The 21,190-nt window shown below is 37.3% G+C and overlaps 1 protein-coding gene across 4 annotated transcripts in view; it reads left to right on the top strand.

Moving 5' to 3' along the window:
* The window catches only part of NSUN7 (NOP2/Sun RNA methyltransferase family member 7), a 55,254-nt gene that overhangs the window by 25,558 nt on the left and 8,506 nt on the right, over window positions 1–21,190 (top strand). For all 4 annotated transcript variants that reach the window (XM_040485063.1, XM_040485071.1, XM_040485078.1 and 1 more), the window contains exons 7-10: window positions 540–747; window positions 7,165–7,308; window positions 12,986–13,087; window positions 18,684–18,801. In XM_040485063.1, the coding sequence (XP_040340997.1) occupies window positions 540–747; window positions 7,165–7,308; window positions 12,986–13,087; window positions 18,684–18,801 (572 nt within the window). The remainder of the gene's footprint in view (window positions 1–539; window positions 748–7,164; window positions 7,309–12,985; window positions 13,088–18,683; window positions 18,802–21,190) is intronic.

Here is a 21,190-nt window from a genome sequence, read left to right as displayed (position 1 = left end):
TCTCAGTTTTATCCCTTGACAGCATCCATATTCTTGGGTAGAATGTCTTGGCCTTTATTCAGTAGTGATACCCTGCTGAGCACTGAGATCAACTACAAAAACTCATCTGTCTAGCCCCCTTTTATAAGCTTGTCAACCATCTTGTAATGTCTGTTAACTAGCAGCAATTTAAATGATAGTGTAATGGGGAAGAAAGAATGGAAGTAGCTGATGAGTTTTCATCAAGGGGTAAGAATGGGAGCTGTAGTAGGATATCACTAATCTATTAATTACATTTTGGGGATTTTGGCATTGTCTTAGTACTATATAAAAGTTAAATGATAACTAGGCTAAACAAAGTTCAGGTCTTGGTTTTAAATCTGTTTATATCAGTTATTTTTGTTAATTTTGTATTCTAACGTATATTAAGGTGTTTTAAACTCAAAAGGATTAGGTATCTCAACACTCCTACCAAGAACTTATTTTACCTAAGCAAAAAGAAATCAGTTCATGCCTCTTGTCAAACCCTTTGAAGTTCTAATCATATCGTTATCTTGTAGGACAAATCTCGAAGTCTCGCTGTCCATTCTGTAAAGGCTTTATTAAATATGGATGATGATATCTTAATGGTCAATACAGGTTCATGGTACACAGTTGCCCATATGTCAATATTAACAAATAATACCTCAAAAATATTTGTGTGTGGAGTAAAATCTCAAGCTAAGGATCCTGACCTGAAGAACCTTTTTACAAAAATGGGATGTAAAAGTATGTATAAATATTTATTTGTTTGGTAATTAATGTTATATGAAATTTAGAAATGTAAAAAATATTTGAATTTGTTACCTTTTGTAACATAAAAACTCTTTATATACTATACTCTTAAAATCTTCACTAATTCATATTATACCAGGCTCTTCTCATTGTTTAATATTGGTTAAACAACTATAGTTGAAATGAATGCATATATTGGCACTTTGGTATGTTGCTTGGCATTAGCTACTGTATAATTTGAAGTTCAAACAGTAGTTAAAGTAGGTGGTACAAATTATCATCCTTTTTTTTTTTTAATTTTTTTTCAACGTTTATTTATTTTTGGGACAGAAAGAGACAGAGCATGAACGGGGGAGGGGCAGAGAGAGAGGGAGACACAGAATCGGAAACAGGCTCCAGGCTCTGAGCCATCAGCCCAGAGCCCGACGCGGGGCTCGAATTCACGGACTGTGAGATCGTGACCTGGCTGAAGTCGGACGCCTAACCGACTGCGCCACCCAGGCGCCCCATCATCCTTTAATATATAAGAGCACAGTCAAAGTGTTATGCCCAGAATTCGTGATCCCCAAAGACCACTAAGGAGCCGAGTCCGATGCAAAAGCAAAGAGCCTTTATTCGAGCTAGCTCGAGCTCAATCCCCTACCTGCACCGACGCAGCGGTGAGATACCAGGGAAAGAGAGCGAGTTTCAAAAGGACAAAGGTTTTATTGGGGCCTGAGGGCAGTTGGTGAGGTAATGGCTATGGCCTCAGCCGATTGGCTGGGGAAGGGTCCTGGGGAAGGGTCCGAGTCCTGTTAGGCAGGTGGGGGGGGTTACTCAAGGGGAGGAGGTGTGGTCAAGGTGAAGGACACAGAACAAGATGGAGTCGGCTGGCGTAGGCCCGCCCTTTCAAAAGAAGTGCTTGACAGTGTTGATATCTAGGATTAGAAGCTAAGTCCCTTAGGCTTCTTATTTTCAAAATCTTTTTCATTGGATCATGCTGTGACCAAAGATAACATTTTATTATAGGTTCAATGAGGCTGAAAAACTAAGCAAAACTTTTGACAGATTCACATCAGATCAAGGTGATCTGGGATTGTTAGTGCCAGATGTAGCTGCCTACCAGAAGCAAAAGTTAATTTCCTCTGGAAGAAAATAACATCATCCTAGGTCTCATATTATCTCCTAATTGTTTTCAAATACAATGTCTGGCACTCATTAAAAAACAAACCAAAAAAAAGACAAACAGAAAGAAAAGATATGACTGATATAAAGAGAAAAATACTACAATAGGAGCAAACCCACAAATGGTCCAGATACTAGAGATATCGGATGTGGACTTTAAAATAACTATGATACATATGCTAAAGAGACTAAATGCCAAGTTTCAGAATTTCAGTAGACAACTGGAAACCGTAATTTTTTTTAAGTCAAAAGAAAATTCTAGAACTAGAAAATACAACATGTGAAATTAAGAAGTAAGTAGATTTAACAGTAGATTAGGCAGAGCTAAAGAAAGAATAAGCTAACTGACAAACCACAAAAATATCCAGACTGAAGCAAGGGGAAATAAAGGGTTAATAATATGGAAAAGATCATAAAACACACATGGGACCCAGTGATTCAGTATCTTCCATATGCTGTGATGGGAACACAAAGAGGAGAAAATGAATTAAGAGATGATATTTGAAATTAAGGCTGGGAGTTTTTCTTTTTCTTTTTTTTTTAATTTTAAAAAAATGTTTATTTATTTTTGAGAGAGAGAGGCAGAGTGCAAACTCTGTGAGCACAGAGCCTGATACACAGCTCAAACTCAGGAACCATGAGGTCATGACCTGAGCTGAAGTCGACACTTAACCACCCGAACCACCCAGTGCCCCAAGGCTGGGAATTTTTCAAAATAGATGAAATGAAGCCACAGATTCAAGAAGCCCTATGAACTCCAGTAAGAATAAATATAGAGAAAACATATTAGGTACATTGTGGCATAACTGCTGAAAACCAAAGACAAAGCAGCCCAGGTGGTAATATATATTACCTTTAATGGAAAAGCAATAAAACTAAAAACTTAACTTTTTAACAGAAATAACTGAAACCGGAAAACTATTAATGTATTCATAGTGCAGAAAGAAGCTACCAGTTAGATTTCTAAAGTCAGCAGAAAGTCAGTGGTATGTGTTATATCTGGGGCAGTCAATACACAAATAATTAAATAATATTTAATAGCTAAGAAGGGGAAGAAAATGGAATATGGAGTTGAAATACCAATTAACATAAAAAAGGTAAGACAAAAAAGGTAAGACAAATAGAAAACAGATTAAATACTTTAAAAATATATGTATTTCGGGGCGCCTGGGTGGCGCAGTCGGTTAAGCGTCCGACTTCAGCCAGGTCACGATCTCGCGGTCCGGGAGTTCGAGCCCCGCGTCGGGCTCTGGGCTGATGGCTCAGAGCCTGGAGCCTGTTTCCGATTCTGTGTCTCCCTCTCTCTCTGCCCCTCCCCCGTTCATGCTCTGTCTCTCTCTGTCCCAAAAATAAATAAACGGTGAAAAAAAAAAAAATTAAAAAAAAATAAAAATATATGTATTTTTATACATATATATTTATAAGAGAATATATATGTATAAATATATTTTTGTTTATAAGAGAAACCCTTTACATAGAAGGATATAAAAAAACTTAGAAGGACAGAAAAAGATATACATTACATATACCAACAAAAGAGCTATTGACAAAGTAGATTTAAATAAGAAACATTACTAGAAATATAATTATAACATGTTCATCAGGAAAATGAAAGAGTATGGAAGTAGTTTGTGCTTAATAACATAATCTCAAAATGCATAAAGCAAAATTATCCAGAACCAGCAGAAAACATACTCTGTATATAGAAAATCCTTAAAAAAATTGTATGAAAAAAACCATTAGAACTAATCAATGAATTGACAGACACAAATATAAAAAATCAATTATTTCTATACACTAGTAATAGATAATCAAAAGGTGAAAGTAAGAAAACAGTCTTATTTATAAAAACATCAAAAACATCAAACTTCCTAATCAATGTTGTATTGTGAGTCATAGGCAATATGGTAAAAAAAAGAAAGGAAGAAATAAAAGATATAAAAATTGGAAAGGAAGAAATAAAACTGTTTTTTATTAATAGGTTACATAGTTATATATGTGGAAAATCCAAAATAATCTACAACTAAACTATAGATTTCACAAATGATTTTTGTAAGGTTGATAGATACAAAGTCAGCATACAAATTCAATTTCTACCTACCAAAAATGAAAATTTGAAAATGAAGCAGGTATCTTTTATAATAGTACCAAAAACCATAACACATTTAGGAGTATATCTAATAAAAGATGTGTAAGACCTCCTCGTAAAACTATAGACCATTACTGAAAGACCAAAGACCTAACCAAATCTAAGAATAAATCACGTTCATGAACTGAAAAATTCAATGTTATAAAGATGACCTTTCTCTCCAAGTTGATCTTCATGGATTCAGTTCAATCCACATGACACTGTAGATTACTGAGATTTTTTTTTTTCAGTAAATGGGGGTAGAAAAAATGAAACTGACCTGTACTTCACGCCATCAACACAAATCTAGAGTCTCCTAGAATTTATTATAGGAGAAACACTTAATGACTGGGATTGGCAGATTTCTTAAATAGGACACATAAAGCACTAATCATAAAAGAAAAGATTTATAAATTGGACTGTAGTAAACTTTTGAAAAATTTTAAATTTCTGTGCATTAAGATTAAGAGAGTGCAAAGGCAAACTGTAGAGAGGGAACATATAAACTAGTGAAGAGTTTTTATCCACAGTGTATAAAGAATTCTTACAAATTAACAATGAATAGACAACCTAACTGGAAAATGTGCAAGAGACATGACCAGGCATTTCACAAAAGAGGATATCCAAATGCCAAAAAAAAAAAAAAAAAAAAAAAAAAAAAGTGAAAGTCATCAATCCCATTACTAATCAGGGAAATGCAATTAAAATCACAACTTACCGCCACATGTCCACAGAATGATTAAAATGAAAAATATTGGCAGTACCATGTACTGGCAAGATAAAGAGCATTGGGAAGGCTCAAACACAGCTGGTGGGACTGTAAACTTGTGCAATCACTCTAGAAAGCTAGCATTAATCATTAAATTGAATATGTACATACCAATGACCCAACATTTCACTTCCAGTTACCCTCTGAATTTTTACCTAGTTACCAAGAGAGAATAGGAACCTCTAAGTAACCAAGCAGTGGAGGAAGGAAGTTTCTTCTTTTAGAAGTATTCTAGCTAATATGAAAAAGGTATGACAGAATTAAAATAGGTGACAGAATTAAAATAGGTCTATTTTGCAACCTCTTTGCTGGTGCCAGAAAGATAACTTAGTGGATAAATATGACATCACTTGTGAAGTAGATTTGCTCCCCTCTCCACTCTCTCCACACCCCCCCCCACCAAAAAAAAGGAAAGAAAAAGAAAAAAAAAGCCAGAATCTAATTAAGCTTCTAAAGATACAACTAGTAAGTTATAAGAAGCACAGAACACAGGAACATGTTAGAGTACACTCTAGGGAAGCAATTAGCAAAATCCAGACTGTAGAAAAGCTGTCCGTAGTACAAATAACCATGTTTCATTAGGGAATAAGTTGTAAGAAAAAATGGAAAGGGAACCTATCAATAAGAAGAAATTTAAAATAAGGCTTATCAACTAATTGCAATGTATGTACTTTATTAAAATCCTGATTCAAACAAATTGTAAAAAACTTTTGTCATGTGTGAGACTATGGGGAAATTTGAGCCATGATTGGATTCCATTATTTTTTAATGATGATAAGGAATTCTTATTTTTTTAAATTTGTGTGGTTATATTTTTAAAGGAGTTCTTTTAGAGCTATGTGGTGAAATATTTATAGATTTAAAATAATATGGGTTGGGATGGAAGTGGGTACAGATGTAGATGAAACAGGATTGGTCATGAATGGTTCACTGTTGAATCCCCATGATGGGTACCTGAGAATTTATTATGTTTTTATGTGTGTTTTTGTATGTTTGAACTTTTCCAATCGAAAGTTTAAAATAGAAAGAAAAAAAAAAAGGCCCACTGATTAAATAAAAAAAAACAAACAGTTTCAAAACAGACAGAATAGGAAGATGAACAGGGTGATCAGACAAGAGAAAGGGGGTGGGGGAACAATTTTAGTGATGACTCCTCAGCAGGTGAGGGGACTGGGAGTCATTGCAGAAGTGGAGGGGTGGCTTGAAGATAGGGGCACAGATTATTATACTCAGTGAGGACAGACTTCCTTCCAACTAAACTAAAGTCCTTAAGGAACATTAGACTGCCTCATAAATGTTACTGATACCCATTTTTTTCTCTGAGGAAGATGGAATATAAAAGGAGATTACAATGGGAAAGGGAAATAACCAACACTGAGCATTTACTATGTGCTAGGCACCATACTAAACTGCTTTATTTCAGTCTTCACCACAATTAGATGAGGCAGGCATTGTTATCCCATTTTATGAGTGAGAAAATGGGGGCTCAGAGAGATTAAGTCACGCAGCTAGTAAATACCGAAGTTGGGAGTCATCCTTGGGTGTCTCTGCCCCCAAAGCCCATTTCCCTCCACTATGTCGTAGTATTTTAAAAGAATCTGAAGTTCAGGGCACCTAGGTGGCTCAGTCGGTTAAGCATCTGATTTTGGCTCAGGTCATGATCTCATGGTTTGAGCTCTGTTTTGGGTGAGCTCAAGCCCTGCTTCGGGCGTATATGAGCCCTGCTTTGGGTAAGCCCTGCTTCTCTATCGCTCTCTTTCCCTCTCTCTCTCCCTCTCTTTCTCTGCCCCTGATGGGATTCTCTCTCTCTGCTCCCCCCCCCGCCCCTCGCTCACTTGTGCCCGCTCTCTCTTTGGAAAAAAAAATAATAATAATCTGAATTTCAGAATGAAAAATTATATTTTATGTAGGAGATATTTAAATTTCAAAATTGTTCTCTCAAGTGAAGGAGAAAGAATTCATGTGTTAACTCTGATAAGTTATCAGAGAAGAATAGCTCTCTTTTCTGACTATATGAGGTGACTTTTTGTGAGGCTGAGGATTTAAAAATGAAAAATGATAGGGGCGTCTGGGTGGCTCAGTCATTTGAGTGTTTGACTTCAGCTTCGGCTCAGGTCATGATCTCATGGTTGGTGAGTCTGAGCCCTGCATCTGGCTCTCTGCTGTTGGCACCAAGCCCGCTTCGGATCCTCTGTCCCCCCGTCTTTCTGCCCCTTTCCTGCTTGCTCTGTCTTTCAAAATAAATAAACAGTAAAAAAAATGAACAATGATAAATAGATCTAATTACATACTGTATTAATATTTTTAATGAATATTTTTGCACTAATTGTTCTGTTTTTTTCCCTCCAAGATATTGAAATACTTCATGAGGCATTTCTGAACATTGAATCAAAGGATCATAGATTGCAGAAAGTTAAAGTGATTCTGCTGCTTCCTCACTGCTCAGGACTGGGTGTTAGTAATCCAGTGGAGTTTATATTAAATGAGCATGAAGGTACTTTAAAAATTTTTCATTTATAAATTATTGAAATTTGTTGATAAATGTCAAAAATAAAATTATTTAAAATCACTAAAATGACCTATCAAATATATCTTATTAATGAATAGCTACCATGTATAGAGCACTTACAATGTGTAAAGTACTTTACATTCATCGTTTCATTGAATACTTATAGCAATCGTTTGTGATATGGGCAAGGGGGAATATTAAAATTACTTATTTATTTATTAATATTTATTTATTTTTGAAAGAGCACAAGCAGGGGAGGGGGAAAGAGTGGGGAGAGGGTCTGAAGCAGGCTCTGTACTGACAGGCTGACCGTAGTAGTGAGCCCTATGTGGGGCTCCGACTCACAAAGCGTGAGATCATGACCTGAGCCGAAGTCAGACGCTCAGCTGACTGAGCCACCCAGGTGCCCTAAAAATATTTAATAATAGGGGGCGCCTGGGTGGCGCAGTCGGTTAAGCGTCTGACTTCAGCCAGGTCATGATCTCGTGGTCCGTGAGTTCAAGCCCCGCGTCGGGCTCTGGGCTGATGGCTCAGAGCCTGGAGCCTGTTTCCGATTCTGTGTCTCCCTCTCTCTCTGCCCCTCCCCCGTTCATGCTCTGTCTCTCTCTGTCCCAAAAATAAAAAAAATAAAATAAAATAAAATAAATTTAATAATAGGAATGATGTAGGTAATCAGAACACATGTTGGCCGGTATGCTCTTCTGGTATATACCAGTGCTCAAGATATAGGCATTAAAATTTATCAGCATTTTATAGATGAAAATACTGAGACTCAGAAAGATTAATTCATTTTTATAAGGTCACACAAGCTCTAGTTAGTAGCAGAACTAGAATTCAAATTTAGATCAGCCAAACTCTACAGACTGTGCTCTAAAATGATCCTAATTAAATTATAATCACACTATTTCAAACTCAAGACTTCTATAATCCCTAGTATGTATGTTTTCTGATATTAATACTTCAGATTAAGTATTAATTCTAGAAATACTTTACTTCTTTAAGAAATTATAAAATATTAACATTACCATTTATTGAGCACTCATATATAAGGCACTGAGCTAAGCACTTTGCTTTATTTCACCAAGTCCTCACAAGAACTCAATGAGTTAGTTACAGTAGTGTCCCCTTATCTGTGGGGATTTGTTGCAAGACCCCCAGTGGATGCCTGAAACCATAGATATCACTGAACCCTATGTATACTACATTTTTCCCTGTACATATGCCCCTATGATAAGGTTCAGTTTATAAATCAGGCACAGTAAGATATTAATAACAACAATAATAAAATAGAGCAGTCATAACAATATTCTGAAATGAAAGTTATGTGAATGTGGTTTCTTTTTCAAAATATCTTACTGTACTGTACTTACCCTTCTTGTGATGATGTAAGATGACAAAATGCCTACCTCCATGATGAGATAAAGCCAAGTGAGTGATGTAGGCACTATGATGTAGCCTTAAGTTCCTAGTGATCTTCTGCTGATTTGGCAGAAAAAGGATTATCTGCTTCCAGGACTGTGGTTGACCTCCAGTAACTGAAACTGCAGAAAGCAAAACCACGGATACTGTACTCTTACGTCTACATTTTACAAGTTCAGAATCTGAGGCCCAGAGGTGTAGAAGTGTCCCAGGGCCATGTGACTAGCGTCAGAGCCCAGATTCAAACACAGCAGCTCTGACTCTGAGGCTGGCGCTCTGAGCCACTTTTTAAACCACAGTGTATGGCCGTGCATTGACTGAAATGCATTCTTACTGTAATCTGTTCCTATTGAAAGCCCTAGTTGAATGAAGTTAACTAGAATATTAGATAAGACATTTCACCAACATTCAGCAGATAGCGAATACTTGCTTTCTGTTTCTAGCAAGGTCAGGATCAAAAGTGAGAAAAAAAAATGGGGGGAAAGAAACTCATATTTATTGTGCACAAGTATGTCCCAGTCACTATTCTAGGTGGCACCCATCACTATCACTTAATATTCACAATAACTTTTTGGGGATAGTGTTCTTTTGTTATCTCTGTTTCACAGTGGGGGAGGGGAACAAGACTCTGAGAAATCTCACAAGTTGCTTAAGGTCACGTAGCTAGTAAGTAGAGAAGCTGGGATTCAAATTCAGATTAGTTAGCACATTCCACGATACCGGACAGTCTGGAACTGGGTTTACACTGCACCCCGTGGAATTTTTGACTTGCTATGGAAAATGTCCTCGCAGTGAGAGTAAAACAGAACAACCAAGTCAAGTGGAGAATAGTGAGCTGAGAAACTTTCTATGTTAACTGGGAAATAATCAAATAAGAAGAATTAGTAGACATAGGAAAAGAGGGGAGGAGATAGCTGCAGCTATAATAGACATAGCAGTGAAGAGAGTCAGAGCTCCCAACTGAGAAACTCTGGCCTTCTTCTGGGTCATTTTGAAGTGGGAATGCAGAAAAAAATAAACCATAGGTAAAAATGAACTCGGGGTTGGGAAAGGAGCTCAAAGGGAACCACAAGAGATGAAAAGGGAGAAAGTAAAAAGTTTCCTGGGGACGCCTGGGTGGCTCAGTCCATTAAGCATCCAACTCTTGATTTTGGTTCAGGTCATGATCTCACAGTTCATGGGATGGAGCCCCGCATCGGGCTCTGTGCTGACAGTGTGGAGCCTGCTTGGGATTCTCTCTCTCCCTCTCTCTCTGGCCCTTCCCTGCTCTCACATGCACTCTTTCTCTCAAATAAACTTAAAAAAAAAAATTTTTTTTTTAAAGTTTCCTAGGTATTAGCAATGTTCTGAAAGCTTTGCTGAAGAGGCAAGAGGATAAGCCAAGAAGTCGTCTTTGGCAAACCTGGAAAAAGGAGGGTTTCCTCTGAGGAAGTAATAGCCAGAGCAAATAAGAAGCTGTTGACCTAGTGCCAAGGGTAGAAATATGACTAATAAGTTTAGTGGGGATGAATTGAAAAGACTTGGATACTAGGTGGAAGGGAAAAATCATGAATTAGTTTGAAAAACATTTTATTTTATTTTTTTTTTAATTTTTTTTTCAACATTTATTTATTTTTTGGGACAGAGAGAGACAGAGCATGAACAGGGGAGGGGCAGAGAGAGAGGGAGACACAGAATCGGAAACAGGCTCCAGGCTCTGAGCCATCAGCCCAGAGCCCGACGCGGGGCTTGAACTCACAGACCGTGAGATCTTGACCTGGCTGAAGTCGGACGCTTAACCAACTGCGCCACCCAGGCGCCCCTGAAAAACATTTTAACACTGAAAAATGTGAGAAACATTGAAGAATACATGAAATTGTTCCTTGCTAATAACTGGGAATTATTTTAAAATGGGATGAAGCAATAGCACTGCTAGGAATTTACCCAGAGAATACAGGAGGGCTGATTCGTAGGGGCACATGTGCCCCAAGTTTATAGCAGCACTTTCAATAATAGCCAAAGTTTGGGGGCACCTGGGTGGCTCAGTCGGGTAAGCGTCTGACTTTGGCTCAGGTCATGATCTCCAGGTTTGTGAGTTTGAGCCCCACATCGGGTTCTGTGCTGCCAGCTCGGAGCCTGGAGCCTGCTTTGGATTCTGTGTCTTCCTCTCTATCCGCCCCTCCCCTGCTCACACTCTGTCTCTCTCTCTCAAAAATAAACATTAAAAAAATTTTTTGAAAATAGCGAAATTATGGAAAGAGCCCAGATATCCATTAACTGATGAATGGATAAAGAAGATGTGGCATATATATATAATAGAATACTACTTGGTGGGGCGCCTGGGTGGCGCAGTCGGTTAAGCGTCCGACTTCAGCCAGGTCACGATCTCGCGGTCCGGGAGTTCGAGCCCCGCGTCGGGCTCTGGGCTGATGGCTCAGAGCCTGGAGCCTGTTTCCGATTCTGTGTCTCCCTCTCTCTCTGCCCCTCCCCGTTCATGCTCTGTCTCTCTCTGTCCCAAAAATAAATAAACGTTGAAAAAAAAAATTAAAAAAAAAAAAAAGAATACTACTTGGTGAAGAAACCTTGCCATTTGCAACAACTTGGATGGAACTGGAGGGTATTATGCTACGTGAAAAAAGCCAGTCAGAAAAAGACAGATATCATATGTTTTTTCATAACAAATGTGGAATTTGAGAAACTTAACAGAAGACCATGGGGGAAGGGAAGGAAAAATAAGTTACAGAGAGGGAGGCAAACCATAAGAGACTCTTAAATATAGAAAACAAACTGAGGGTTGATGAGGGTGGGGGGTTGGGGGGCCGGGGAAAATGGGAGATGGGCATTGAGGAGGGTACTTGTTGGGATGAGCACTGGATATTGTGAGATGAATGTGATAACCACTACGCTACAGAAACATGGATGTTGTATATAAGTGATGAATCACAGGAATCTACTCCTGAAGCCAAGACTACACTGTATACACTGTATGTTAGCTAATGTGACAATAAATTATTAAAAAATACATACAATAAAATGGGGTGAAAGAGGTAAATTGATGTGGTTTTATAGTATAATAATGTATAAATAGTCCTTTTAAAAGTGGTGAAGAGAGAGAGAAAAATGTGAAGTGTAAAAATAAATTGGGAAGAAATGGAGTTTAATTAACCTTTACTGATATTACTAGAATGGGGAACAGCCAAATATATGGCATAAATAATTGGCTCTCCTACACCAGGGACTTACCGAGAGGCAGAATAAAGAGAAGTTAGAAGTTTGGACTCTGGTCAGATTTCTGAGCTAAAATATGGCTCTTCACCTAGTAGCTATATGACCTCAGATAAGTGGTTTAATGTATGTTTGAACAGTTTTCTTAATGTTAAAAGGGATAATAATGTTTCAGGGGGTTGACAAATAAAATACTGTATACAAAGTAGTATTCAATACATCCTAGTTAATATTATCAAGAAGTATGTTTTGAAAATTTTTTAAGTTCCTTTAAGAGCTTCTTGATCTGTTTCTTAATCTATGTAGACTAGATTTACTTCTCTGAATTCTTTCCTTCCAAAATTTCTTTCGGTAAGTTAATGTTTTTAACTGTATCCTTTTGTGTTCTTTCCTACTCAGCTCTGATTATAGCTCATCAGTTTCTGCCTTGAAAATAAATCTTTTTTCTTTTCCTCTATTAGGCTCCACACTTACAGCATTCTCGCTTCTGTGCCTAAATGACAGAACCTAATCTAAGTTAGCTTGTAGGATGACTATCTCAGAAGAACTTAAAGAAGAAAGAAAAACAATAGTAAAACCAAACTAAACAAAATTACCCTTATTTCGTTTTTTAATTTTGACTCAGCATTTTTATAATACTCTTTATTTAGTTTTAATAAATATTGTTAATATTTATTAAATATTAATATTAAATATTAAATATTTATTAATATATTAATATTATTAAGAGGGAAAATGGTTGGGGCGCCTGGGTGGCTCAGTTGGTTAACCATCTAACTTCGGCTCAGGTCATGATCTCCCTGTTCATGAGTTCAGGCCCCACGTCCAGCTCTGTGCTGACAGCTCAGAGCCTGGAACCTGCTTCCGATTCTGTGGTTCCCTCTCTCTTTTCCCTTCCCCTTACACTCTGTCTCTCTCAAAAATAAATGAACATTTAAAGAAAATAGGGGAAATGATTGAAAAATTAAACAATGTGATTATAGCAATACATGAAAAACACCTAATAGTGATATATTTAAAAGTATTTCTTTGCTTTTAGATACAGGTGTACTTAAAGATTTCTCTCAAGGAGGTACATCAGAAGATAAACTTCACATTCTTGTTCAACAGCAATATGAACAGCTAACACATGCAATGAAATGTAAGTTTATTATCAGTTCAATCTTAAAATACATTGTAAATCTTAGAAACATTAATACTTCATTTATCTATAATTATCTATTATAATCTATTATAATCACAATGAAGTGTGAGCCATAAGTGAATTTTCCAGAACACTCAGCCTTAGCACCTTCCAATATCAAAGTATTTATTTTTACCAATTCAACCTGTCTTTTATTATTTTTTTAAATGTTTTTATTTATTTTTGAGACAGAGAGACAGAGCATGAGCAGGGGTGGGGCAGAGAGAGAGGGAGACACAGAATCCGAAGCAGGCTCCAGGCTCCGAGCTGTCAGCACAGAGCCTGACACGGGGCTCGAACTCACAGACTGTGAGATCATGACCTGAGCTGAAGTCAGATGGTCAACCGACTGAGCCACCCAGGCGCCCCTCAACCTGTCTTTTAAAAATAGATGTTGTAGGGGCGCCTGGGTGGCGCAGTCGGTTGAGCGTCCGACTTCAGCCAGGTCACGATCTCGCGCTCCGCGAGTTCGAGCCCCGCGTCGGGCTCTGGGCTGATGGCTCAGAGCCTGGAGCCTGTTTCCGATTCTGTGTCTCCCTCTCTCTCTGCCCCTCCCCCGTTATGCTCTGTCTCTCTCTGTCCCCAAAATAAATAAACGTTGAAAAAAAAAAAAAAAAGAATCTCATGTTTAAAAATTAAAAAAAATAAATAAATAAATAAATAAATAAATAAAAATAGATGTTCTACTATCATTTGTAGCATAGGTTAGCAAGGACAGTTGCTTAATGCTGGAGTAAAATAGTTATGTATATCTATGATGGAACAGTTTTATTTTCTCTGTTTCTTTTCTTTGGCTTCTTATTTGATGTAATTTTTCTGTTGTCATTGTGCCTGGCCATATTCTACAATCCAAATTTTAATCAAACTCTTAAGTCTCTTAGTGTTAAATAGAGATTAATAGAGAAGTACAATTATAAATAAAGCCTGAATAAGTTGAAGTCTGAGTAAGTGAGGTCTTTAGGTATTTATTTTATTGTTTCAATCACTCCATTGAGATTTGAGTACCATTTAGATTTTGAGGAGCATTGCCCTCAAATGGATATGGATATGGAAAATGGAGAAGTCTCTGAGAAATTACATAAACTATTATTAATTCAGTGCATGTTTATCAAGTGCCTACTCTGGGTCAGGCATTATGTTGGATGTTAGGGATATGAGTGTGAATAAATCCTGATCTCCAAAGGCTCAAAGATAAGTATACAGGTATATATATATATATATATACATATACATATATATAGATATATATATATATGTATATATATATGTATACATATATATGTATATATATATACATATATAATGATAATATGAAATAAGTTAGTTGGAAGATTAGAAAGTTGGTAAATAATTTTTTGAATTTTTTGATGCTTTCTCAACTTTGTTTAAAATTACAGTATTATCACCTACAACTATCCTCCATCCCTGCTTTTTCTCTACACTGTTTATCAACCCCTAAAGATACTACATGATTTTCCTATGTATCTGTGTCTTATCATATCAATAAAACATGGCGAAGAATCTCCCCAAGGGCAGAGATTTTTGTCTATGTATCTTAGATGCTAGAATAGTGCTTAGCTTATAGTAGGTGCTTGATATGGGTGAATAAACGGGTGAGTTGCAGGTAGTAGTATTATCTCACAGATGAAAAATCTGAGAGTTTTAAGTAATTTTCCCAGCATCATATAGCAGTAAGTAACATAATTGGGATTCACATCTAAGTCTGTTTCTACAGTCCTTTTAACTAGTTATGTGATATGACTTGTGGGAGAATGGCTGAAGTATCAAGCTCATGGTAATCTGCACTATTATTTGTTTGTGTTTGCAACTAGGTCAGTCACGTTGATTGTATTTTCAATTTCCAAACAGATCAATGAAACCAGGAACTGGTTCTTTGAAAAAAATTAATAAAATTGATACACCCCTAACCAAACTTATCAAGAAAAAAAGAGAAAGCACCCAAATAAACAAAATCACAAGTAAGACAGGAGAAGTAACAACCAACACCACAGAAATAATAAGAGAATATTATGAAAACTATATGCCAACAAATTGGACAATCTGGAAGAAATCAATAAATTCCTAGAAACATATAAACTACCAAAACTGACACAGGAAGAAATAGAAAACTTGAATGGACCAATAACCAGCAAAGAAATTGAATCAATAATCAAAAATCTCCCCATAAACAAAGTCCATGGCCAGCTGGCTCCATAGGAGGAATTCTACCAAACATTTAAAAAAGAGTTAATATATATTCTTCTCAAACTGCTCAAAAAAATAGAAATTGAAGGAAAACTTCCAAACCTTTTGTATGATGCTAGCATTACCCTGATTCCAAAACCAGATAAAGGCTCCACTAAAAAAGAGAACTACAGGGCTACCCAAGTGGCTCAGTCAGTTAAGTGTCCAACTTTGGCTCAAGTCATGATCCTACAGTTCGTGGGTTTGGGCCCCTCATCAGGTTCTGTGCTGACAGTTCAGAGCCTGGAGACTGCTTTGGATTCTGTGTCTCCCTTTCTCTATGCCCCTCCTGTGCTTGTGCTCTGTCTCTCTCAAAAATAAATAAATGTTAAAAAAATAAAGAGAACTACAGGCCAACATCCCTGATGAATATGGATACCTACCTAAATTGTCAACAAAATGCTAGTGAATCGAATTCAACACTACATTAAAAGAATCATTCACCACGGTGAAGAGGGATTTACTCCTGGGCTGCAAGGGTGGTTTAACATTGGCAAACCAATCAACATGATATACTACATTAATAAAAGAAAGGATAAGAACCATATGATCCTCTCAATAGATGCAGAAAAAGCATTTGACAAAATACAACATTATTCATGATAAAAGCCTTCAATAAGTAGATGTAGAGGGAACATACCTCAACAGAATAAAGGCCACATATATAAAACCCACAACTAATATCATCCTTAATGGGGAAAGACAGAGCTTTTCCTCTATGGTCAGGAACAAGACAAGGATGTCTACTCTCACCACTGCTATTTAACATAGTACTAGAAGTCCTAGCCTTAGCAATCAGACAACAAAAAGAAGTAAAAAGGCTATGTAAATCAGCAAGAAAGAAGTCAAACTTGCACTATTTGCAGATGACATGATAGTCTATATAGAAGACCCAAAAGACTCACCAAAAAATTACTAGAAGTGATACATGAATTCACTAAAGTTTCAGGATACAAAACAAATGTACAGAATTCTGTTCCATTTCTAAACACCAATAATGAACAGCAGAAAGAGAAATTAAGGAATTGATTAAGGAATTGCACCAAAAGCCATAAGATACCTGGGAATAAACCTAACCAAAGATGTAAAATATATATACTCTGAAAACTATAAAACACTGATGAAAGAAATTGAAGATGACACAAAGAAATGGAAAAACAATCCATGCTCATGGATTGGAAGAACAAATATTGTTAAAATGTCTATGATACCCAAAGCAAGCTACACATTTAATGCAATCCTTATCAAAATACCAACAGAAGTTTTCACAGAGCTAGAAGAATCCTAAAATTTATTTGGAACCATAAAAGACCCCGAAGAGCCAAAGCAATCTTGAAAAAGCAAAGCAAAGGAAAGCTGGAGACAGCAAAAATTCTGGACTTCAAGCTATATTATATTCAAGCTGTAGTAATCAAAACAGTATAGGGGCGCCTGGGTGGCGCAGTCGGTTAAGCGTCCGACTTCAGCCAGGTCACGATCTCGCGGTCCGTGAGTTCGAGCCCCGCGTCAGGCTCTGGGCTGATGGCTCGGAGCCTGGAGCCTGTTTCCGATTCTGTGTCTCCCTCTCTCTCTGCCCCTCCCCCGTTCATGCTCTGTCTCTCTCTGTCCAAAAAAAAATAAATAAACGTTGAAAAAAAAACCAAAAACAAAACAGTATGGTACTGGCACAAAAATAGACACATAGATCAATAGAATAGAATAGAAACCCAGAAGTTGACCATGATAGGTCAACTAAACTTCAACAAAGCAGGAAAGAATGGGAAAAAGCCAATGGGAACAAGACAGTCTCTTCAACAAATGGTGTTGAGAAAACTAGACAGCAACATGCAAAAGAATGAAACTGGGCCACTTTCTTACACCACACATAAAAATAAATTGAAAATGGATGAAAGATGTAAATGTGAGACAGGAAACCATCAAAATCCTATTGGAGAACACAGGCAGTAACCTCTTTGACTTCAGACATAGCAACTTCTTATTAGATAGGTCGCCTGAGGCAAGGGACACAAACGCAAAAATAAACTATTGGTACTTCATCAAGATAAAAAAGCTTCTGCACAGCAAAGGAAACCATCAACAAAACTAAAAGACAGCTTTCAGTATGGGAGAAGATATTTGCAAATGACATATCTAATAAAGGGTTAGTATCCAAAATCTATAAAGAACTTATCAAAATCAACACCCAAAAACCAAAGAAGAAATGGGTAAAAAAGGACACGAACAGACAGTTTTCCAAAGAAGATATCCAGATGGCTAACAGACACATGAAAAGATGCTCAACATCCCCACTATCAAGGAAATACAAATATGTCTAAATACTAAATCATTTAGTCAGAATGGCTAAAATGAACAACACAGGAAACAACAGGTGTTGGTGAGGATGTGGAGAAAAGGGAACTCTCTTGTACTGTTGGTAGAAATGCAAAGTGGTGCAGCCACTGTGGAAAACAGTATGGAGTTTCCTTGAAAAGTTAAAAATAGAACTACCCTATGATCCAGCCACTACACTATTTACCCAAAAGATACAAAAATACTGATTTGAAGGGATACGTGCACCCTGATGTTTATGGCAGCATTACCAACTATAGCTAAACTATGGAAAGAGCCCAAATGTCCATTGACTGATGAATGGATAAAGAAGACGTGGCATCTATATCTATATCGGTATCATCTATATCTATACATACACACACAATGGCATATTACTCAGCCATAAAAAATGAAGTCTTGCCATTTGCAATGATGTGGATGGAGCTAGAGAGTATAATGCTAAGTGAAATAAGTCAGTCAAAGAAAGACAAATACCGTATGATTTCACTCATGTGGAATTTAAGAAGCAAAACAAATGAACGTGGGGGGGGTAGTGGGAAGAGAGAGACAAACCATAAAACAGATTCTTCACTATAGAGAACAAACTGATGGTTACTGGAGGGGAGGTGGGCAGGGGAATAGGATAAATGGGTGAGGGGGATTAAGGAATGCACTTGTGGTGAGCACTGAGTATTATATGTAAGTGATGAATCACTAAATTCTTCACCTGAAATTATTACACTGGAATTTACATAAAAACTTGAGAGAAAAAGAAAAAAAATTTCAATTTCCATACAATTCAGTTAGATTTACTTTACTTATTGGCCACAGACTACGTTACTAATACATGTTTTGAAGAGGGGAATAATGCAAGCATCTATGGAAATCATTCCCATCAAAACCATGTGGTATTAGTATCAAATAGATGTTTGGAAACATAAGTCTGTTTAGGATTGTTAATGGGGCCATTATTATTAATTACCACCTTCTTTGCATATAGTTACTAAAGCTCAAGCAGTTGTTTATTGCACATGTTCAGTTTATCCAGAAGAAAATGAAGGTGTTGTTAAGAAAGCACTGGAATTTCAAGACCATGGGATTAAAGTACAACCTTATAGGTAAGAAAGGAAAGGATTGCTCTGAACTCAAATATTCTGAGCATGAATGATTATGATTTTTAAGTTATTTAAAGACGTTCCACATCCTTCTTGTTATACTTTAACATGACCAAACAACCTAATTTCTTACAACTATAACAGATTCTGTAGTCTTTATGATGGATTGGCATGAGCATTCTCTTGTACTACTAAAAATTCTTTTTTGTTGTTATCGTTGGTAAAGCTAAATGCATTTTGGCTTTGAGTTGATTGATTTCTGGATAATTGGGCCTGAACTTTATATCCCGAGTTATACATTTATGCCTCAGTGCAGTACAAGAAAAGTAAGTAAAATAAACTTAGAAAGGAGACAGAGGGGCACCTGGGTGGCTCAGTTGGTTAAGTGTCTGTCTCTTGATACTGGTTCAGGTCATGATCTTGTGGTCATGGACTCATGGTCATGAGATCGAGACCTGCATAATCTGCACTGAGCATGAAGTCTGCCTGGGATTCTCTCTCTCTCCCCCTCTCTCTGTTCCTCTTTCGCTTGCACACACACACACTCTCTGTCAAAATAAGTTTAACAACTTCAAAAAAAAAGAGGAAAAGCAAAACTATTTAATTGGATATTTATTACCTGAAAACACATTTCTAAGCTCCTTGTAGCCTTTGTCCCTCACAAGGACTGAGGTAAAAATAGCCTAACAATTCAGGTAGCTTCTGGGTAAAATGCAATAAAATACAGGTAGAGAGGATAAGCAATAATATTCCATCTAAACTGTGGACATCAAAATAAGGAATAGATCTAAAAAATATATGACACCTTGGGGCACCTGGGTGGCTCAGTTGTTTAAGCGTCCAACTCTTGGTTTTGGCTCAGGTCATGATGTCATGGTTGGTGACATTGAGACCCATGTTGGGTTCTGTGGAGCCTGCTTGGGATTCTCTCTCTCTCTCTCTCTCTCTCTCTCTCTCTCTCTCTCTCTCCCTCTCCCTCTCCCTCTCCCTCTCCCTCTCTTTCTGCCCCTTCCCTCTCTATCTCTCTCTCTCTCCCTCAAAATAAATAAATAAATAAACTTAAAAAAATAAAAGGGGGCGCCTGGGTGGCTCAGTCGGTTGACTTTGGCTCAGGTCATGATTTCACAGTTCGTGAGTTCGAGCCCCGCATCGGGCTCTGTGCTGACAGCTCAGAGCCTGGAGCCTGCTTCGGATTCTGTGTCTCCCTCTCTCTGCCCATCCCCCACTCACACTCTGTCTCTCTCAAAAAATAAACATTAAAAAAAAAAAAAAGATGTCCGGTACTATGTTGAATAAAAGTGGTGAGAGTGACATTCTTGTCCTCTTTCTGACCTTAGGGTTAAGGCTCTCAGTTCCCCGTTGAGGATGACATTAGCTATGGGTTTTTCATATATGGCCTTTATTATGTTGAGGTGTTTTCCCTTTAAATCTTTGTTGAGGGTTTTTATCATGCATGGATACTGTACTTTGTCAAGTGCTTTTTCTGCATCTGTTGAAATGATCTTATGGGTCTTATTCTTTTTCTTATTGATGTAATGTATTATGTTGATTATTTGCAAATAGTGAACCACCCTGGCAACCAAGGAATAAATCCCACTTCATTGCGGTGAATGATATTTTAAATGTATTGCTGGATTCAGTTTGCTAGTATTTTGTTGAGAATTTTTGCATCTATATTCCTTAGAGATTAGCTCCTTTAAGTTTGTTATTGTTTTATGTATTTGGGTGCTTTCATGTTGGGTGCATAATGTTTACAATTGTATCTTCTTGTTGGATTGCCCCCTCTATTATTATATGGTGTCCTTCTTTGCCTCTTGTTATAGTCTTTGTTTTAAAGTCAATTTTGTCTGATAAAAGTATTGCTACTCTGGCTTTATTTTTTTAAGTAATTTATTTTGAGAGACAGAGACAGAGATAGAAACAGAGTGAGCGGGAGACAGAGAATCCCAGGCAGGCTTTTTGCTGCCAGCGCAGATTCTGATATGGGGCTCAAACCCACGAACCATGAGATCATGAGCTGTGCCGAAACCAAGAGTCTGATGCTTAACTGCTTAACCAACTGAGCCACCCAGGTGCCCCACCCCTCTGGCTTTCTTTTGACATCTGTTTGCACCATAAATGTTTTTCTATCCCCTCACTTTCAATCTGCAGGTGTCTTTAGGTCTGAAATGGGTCTCTTGTAGGCAGCATATAGATGGATCTGGTTTTTTATCCATTCTATCACCCTATGTCTTGTGATTGGAACGTTTTTTACATTCAAAGTAATTATTGATACATATGTCTTTACTGCCATTGTATTACTTGTTTTGTGGTTGTTTCTGAAGATTTTCTTGTTCTTGTCATTCTCTCTTTCATGGATTGCTGGTTTTCTTTAGTGATAATTTGGATTTCT

Source organism: Herpailurus yagouaroundi, unplaced genomic scaffold (assembly GCF_014898765.1).
Source record: "Herpailurus yagouaroundi ecotype Mexico unplaced genomic scaffold, PumYag 28, whole genome shotgun sequence".
NCBI classification, from domain to species: Eukaryota; Metazoa; Chordata; class Mammalia; order Carnivora; family Felidae; genus Herpailurus; species Herpailurus yagouaroundi.
This window is presented reverse-complemented; position numbering and strand designations above follow the sequence as displayed.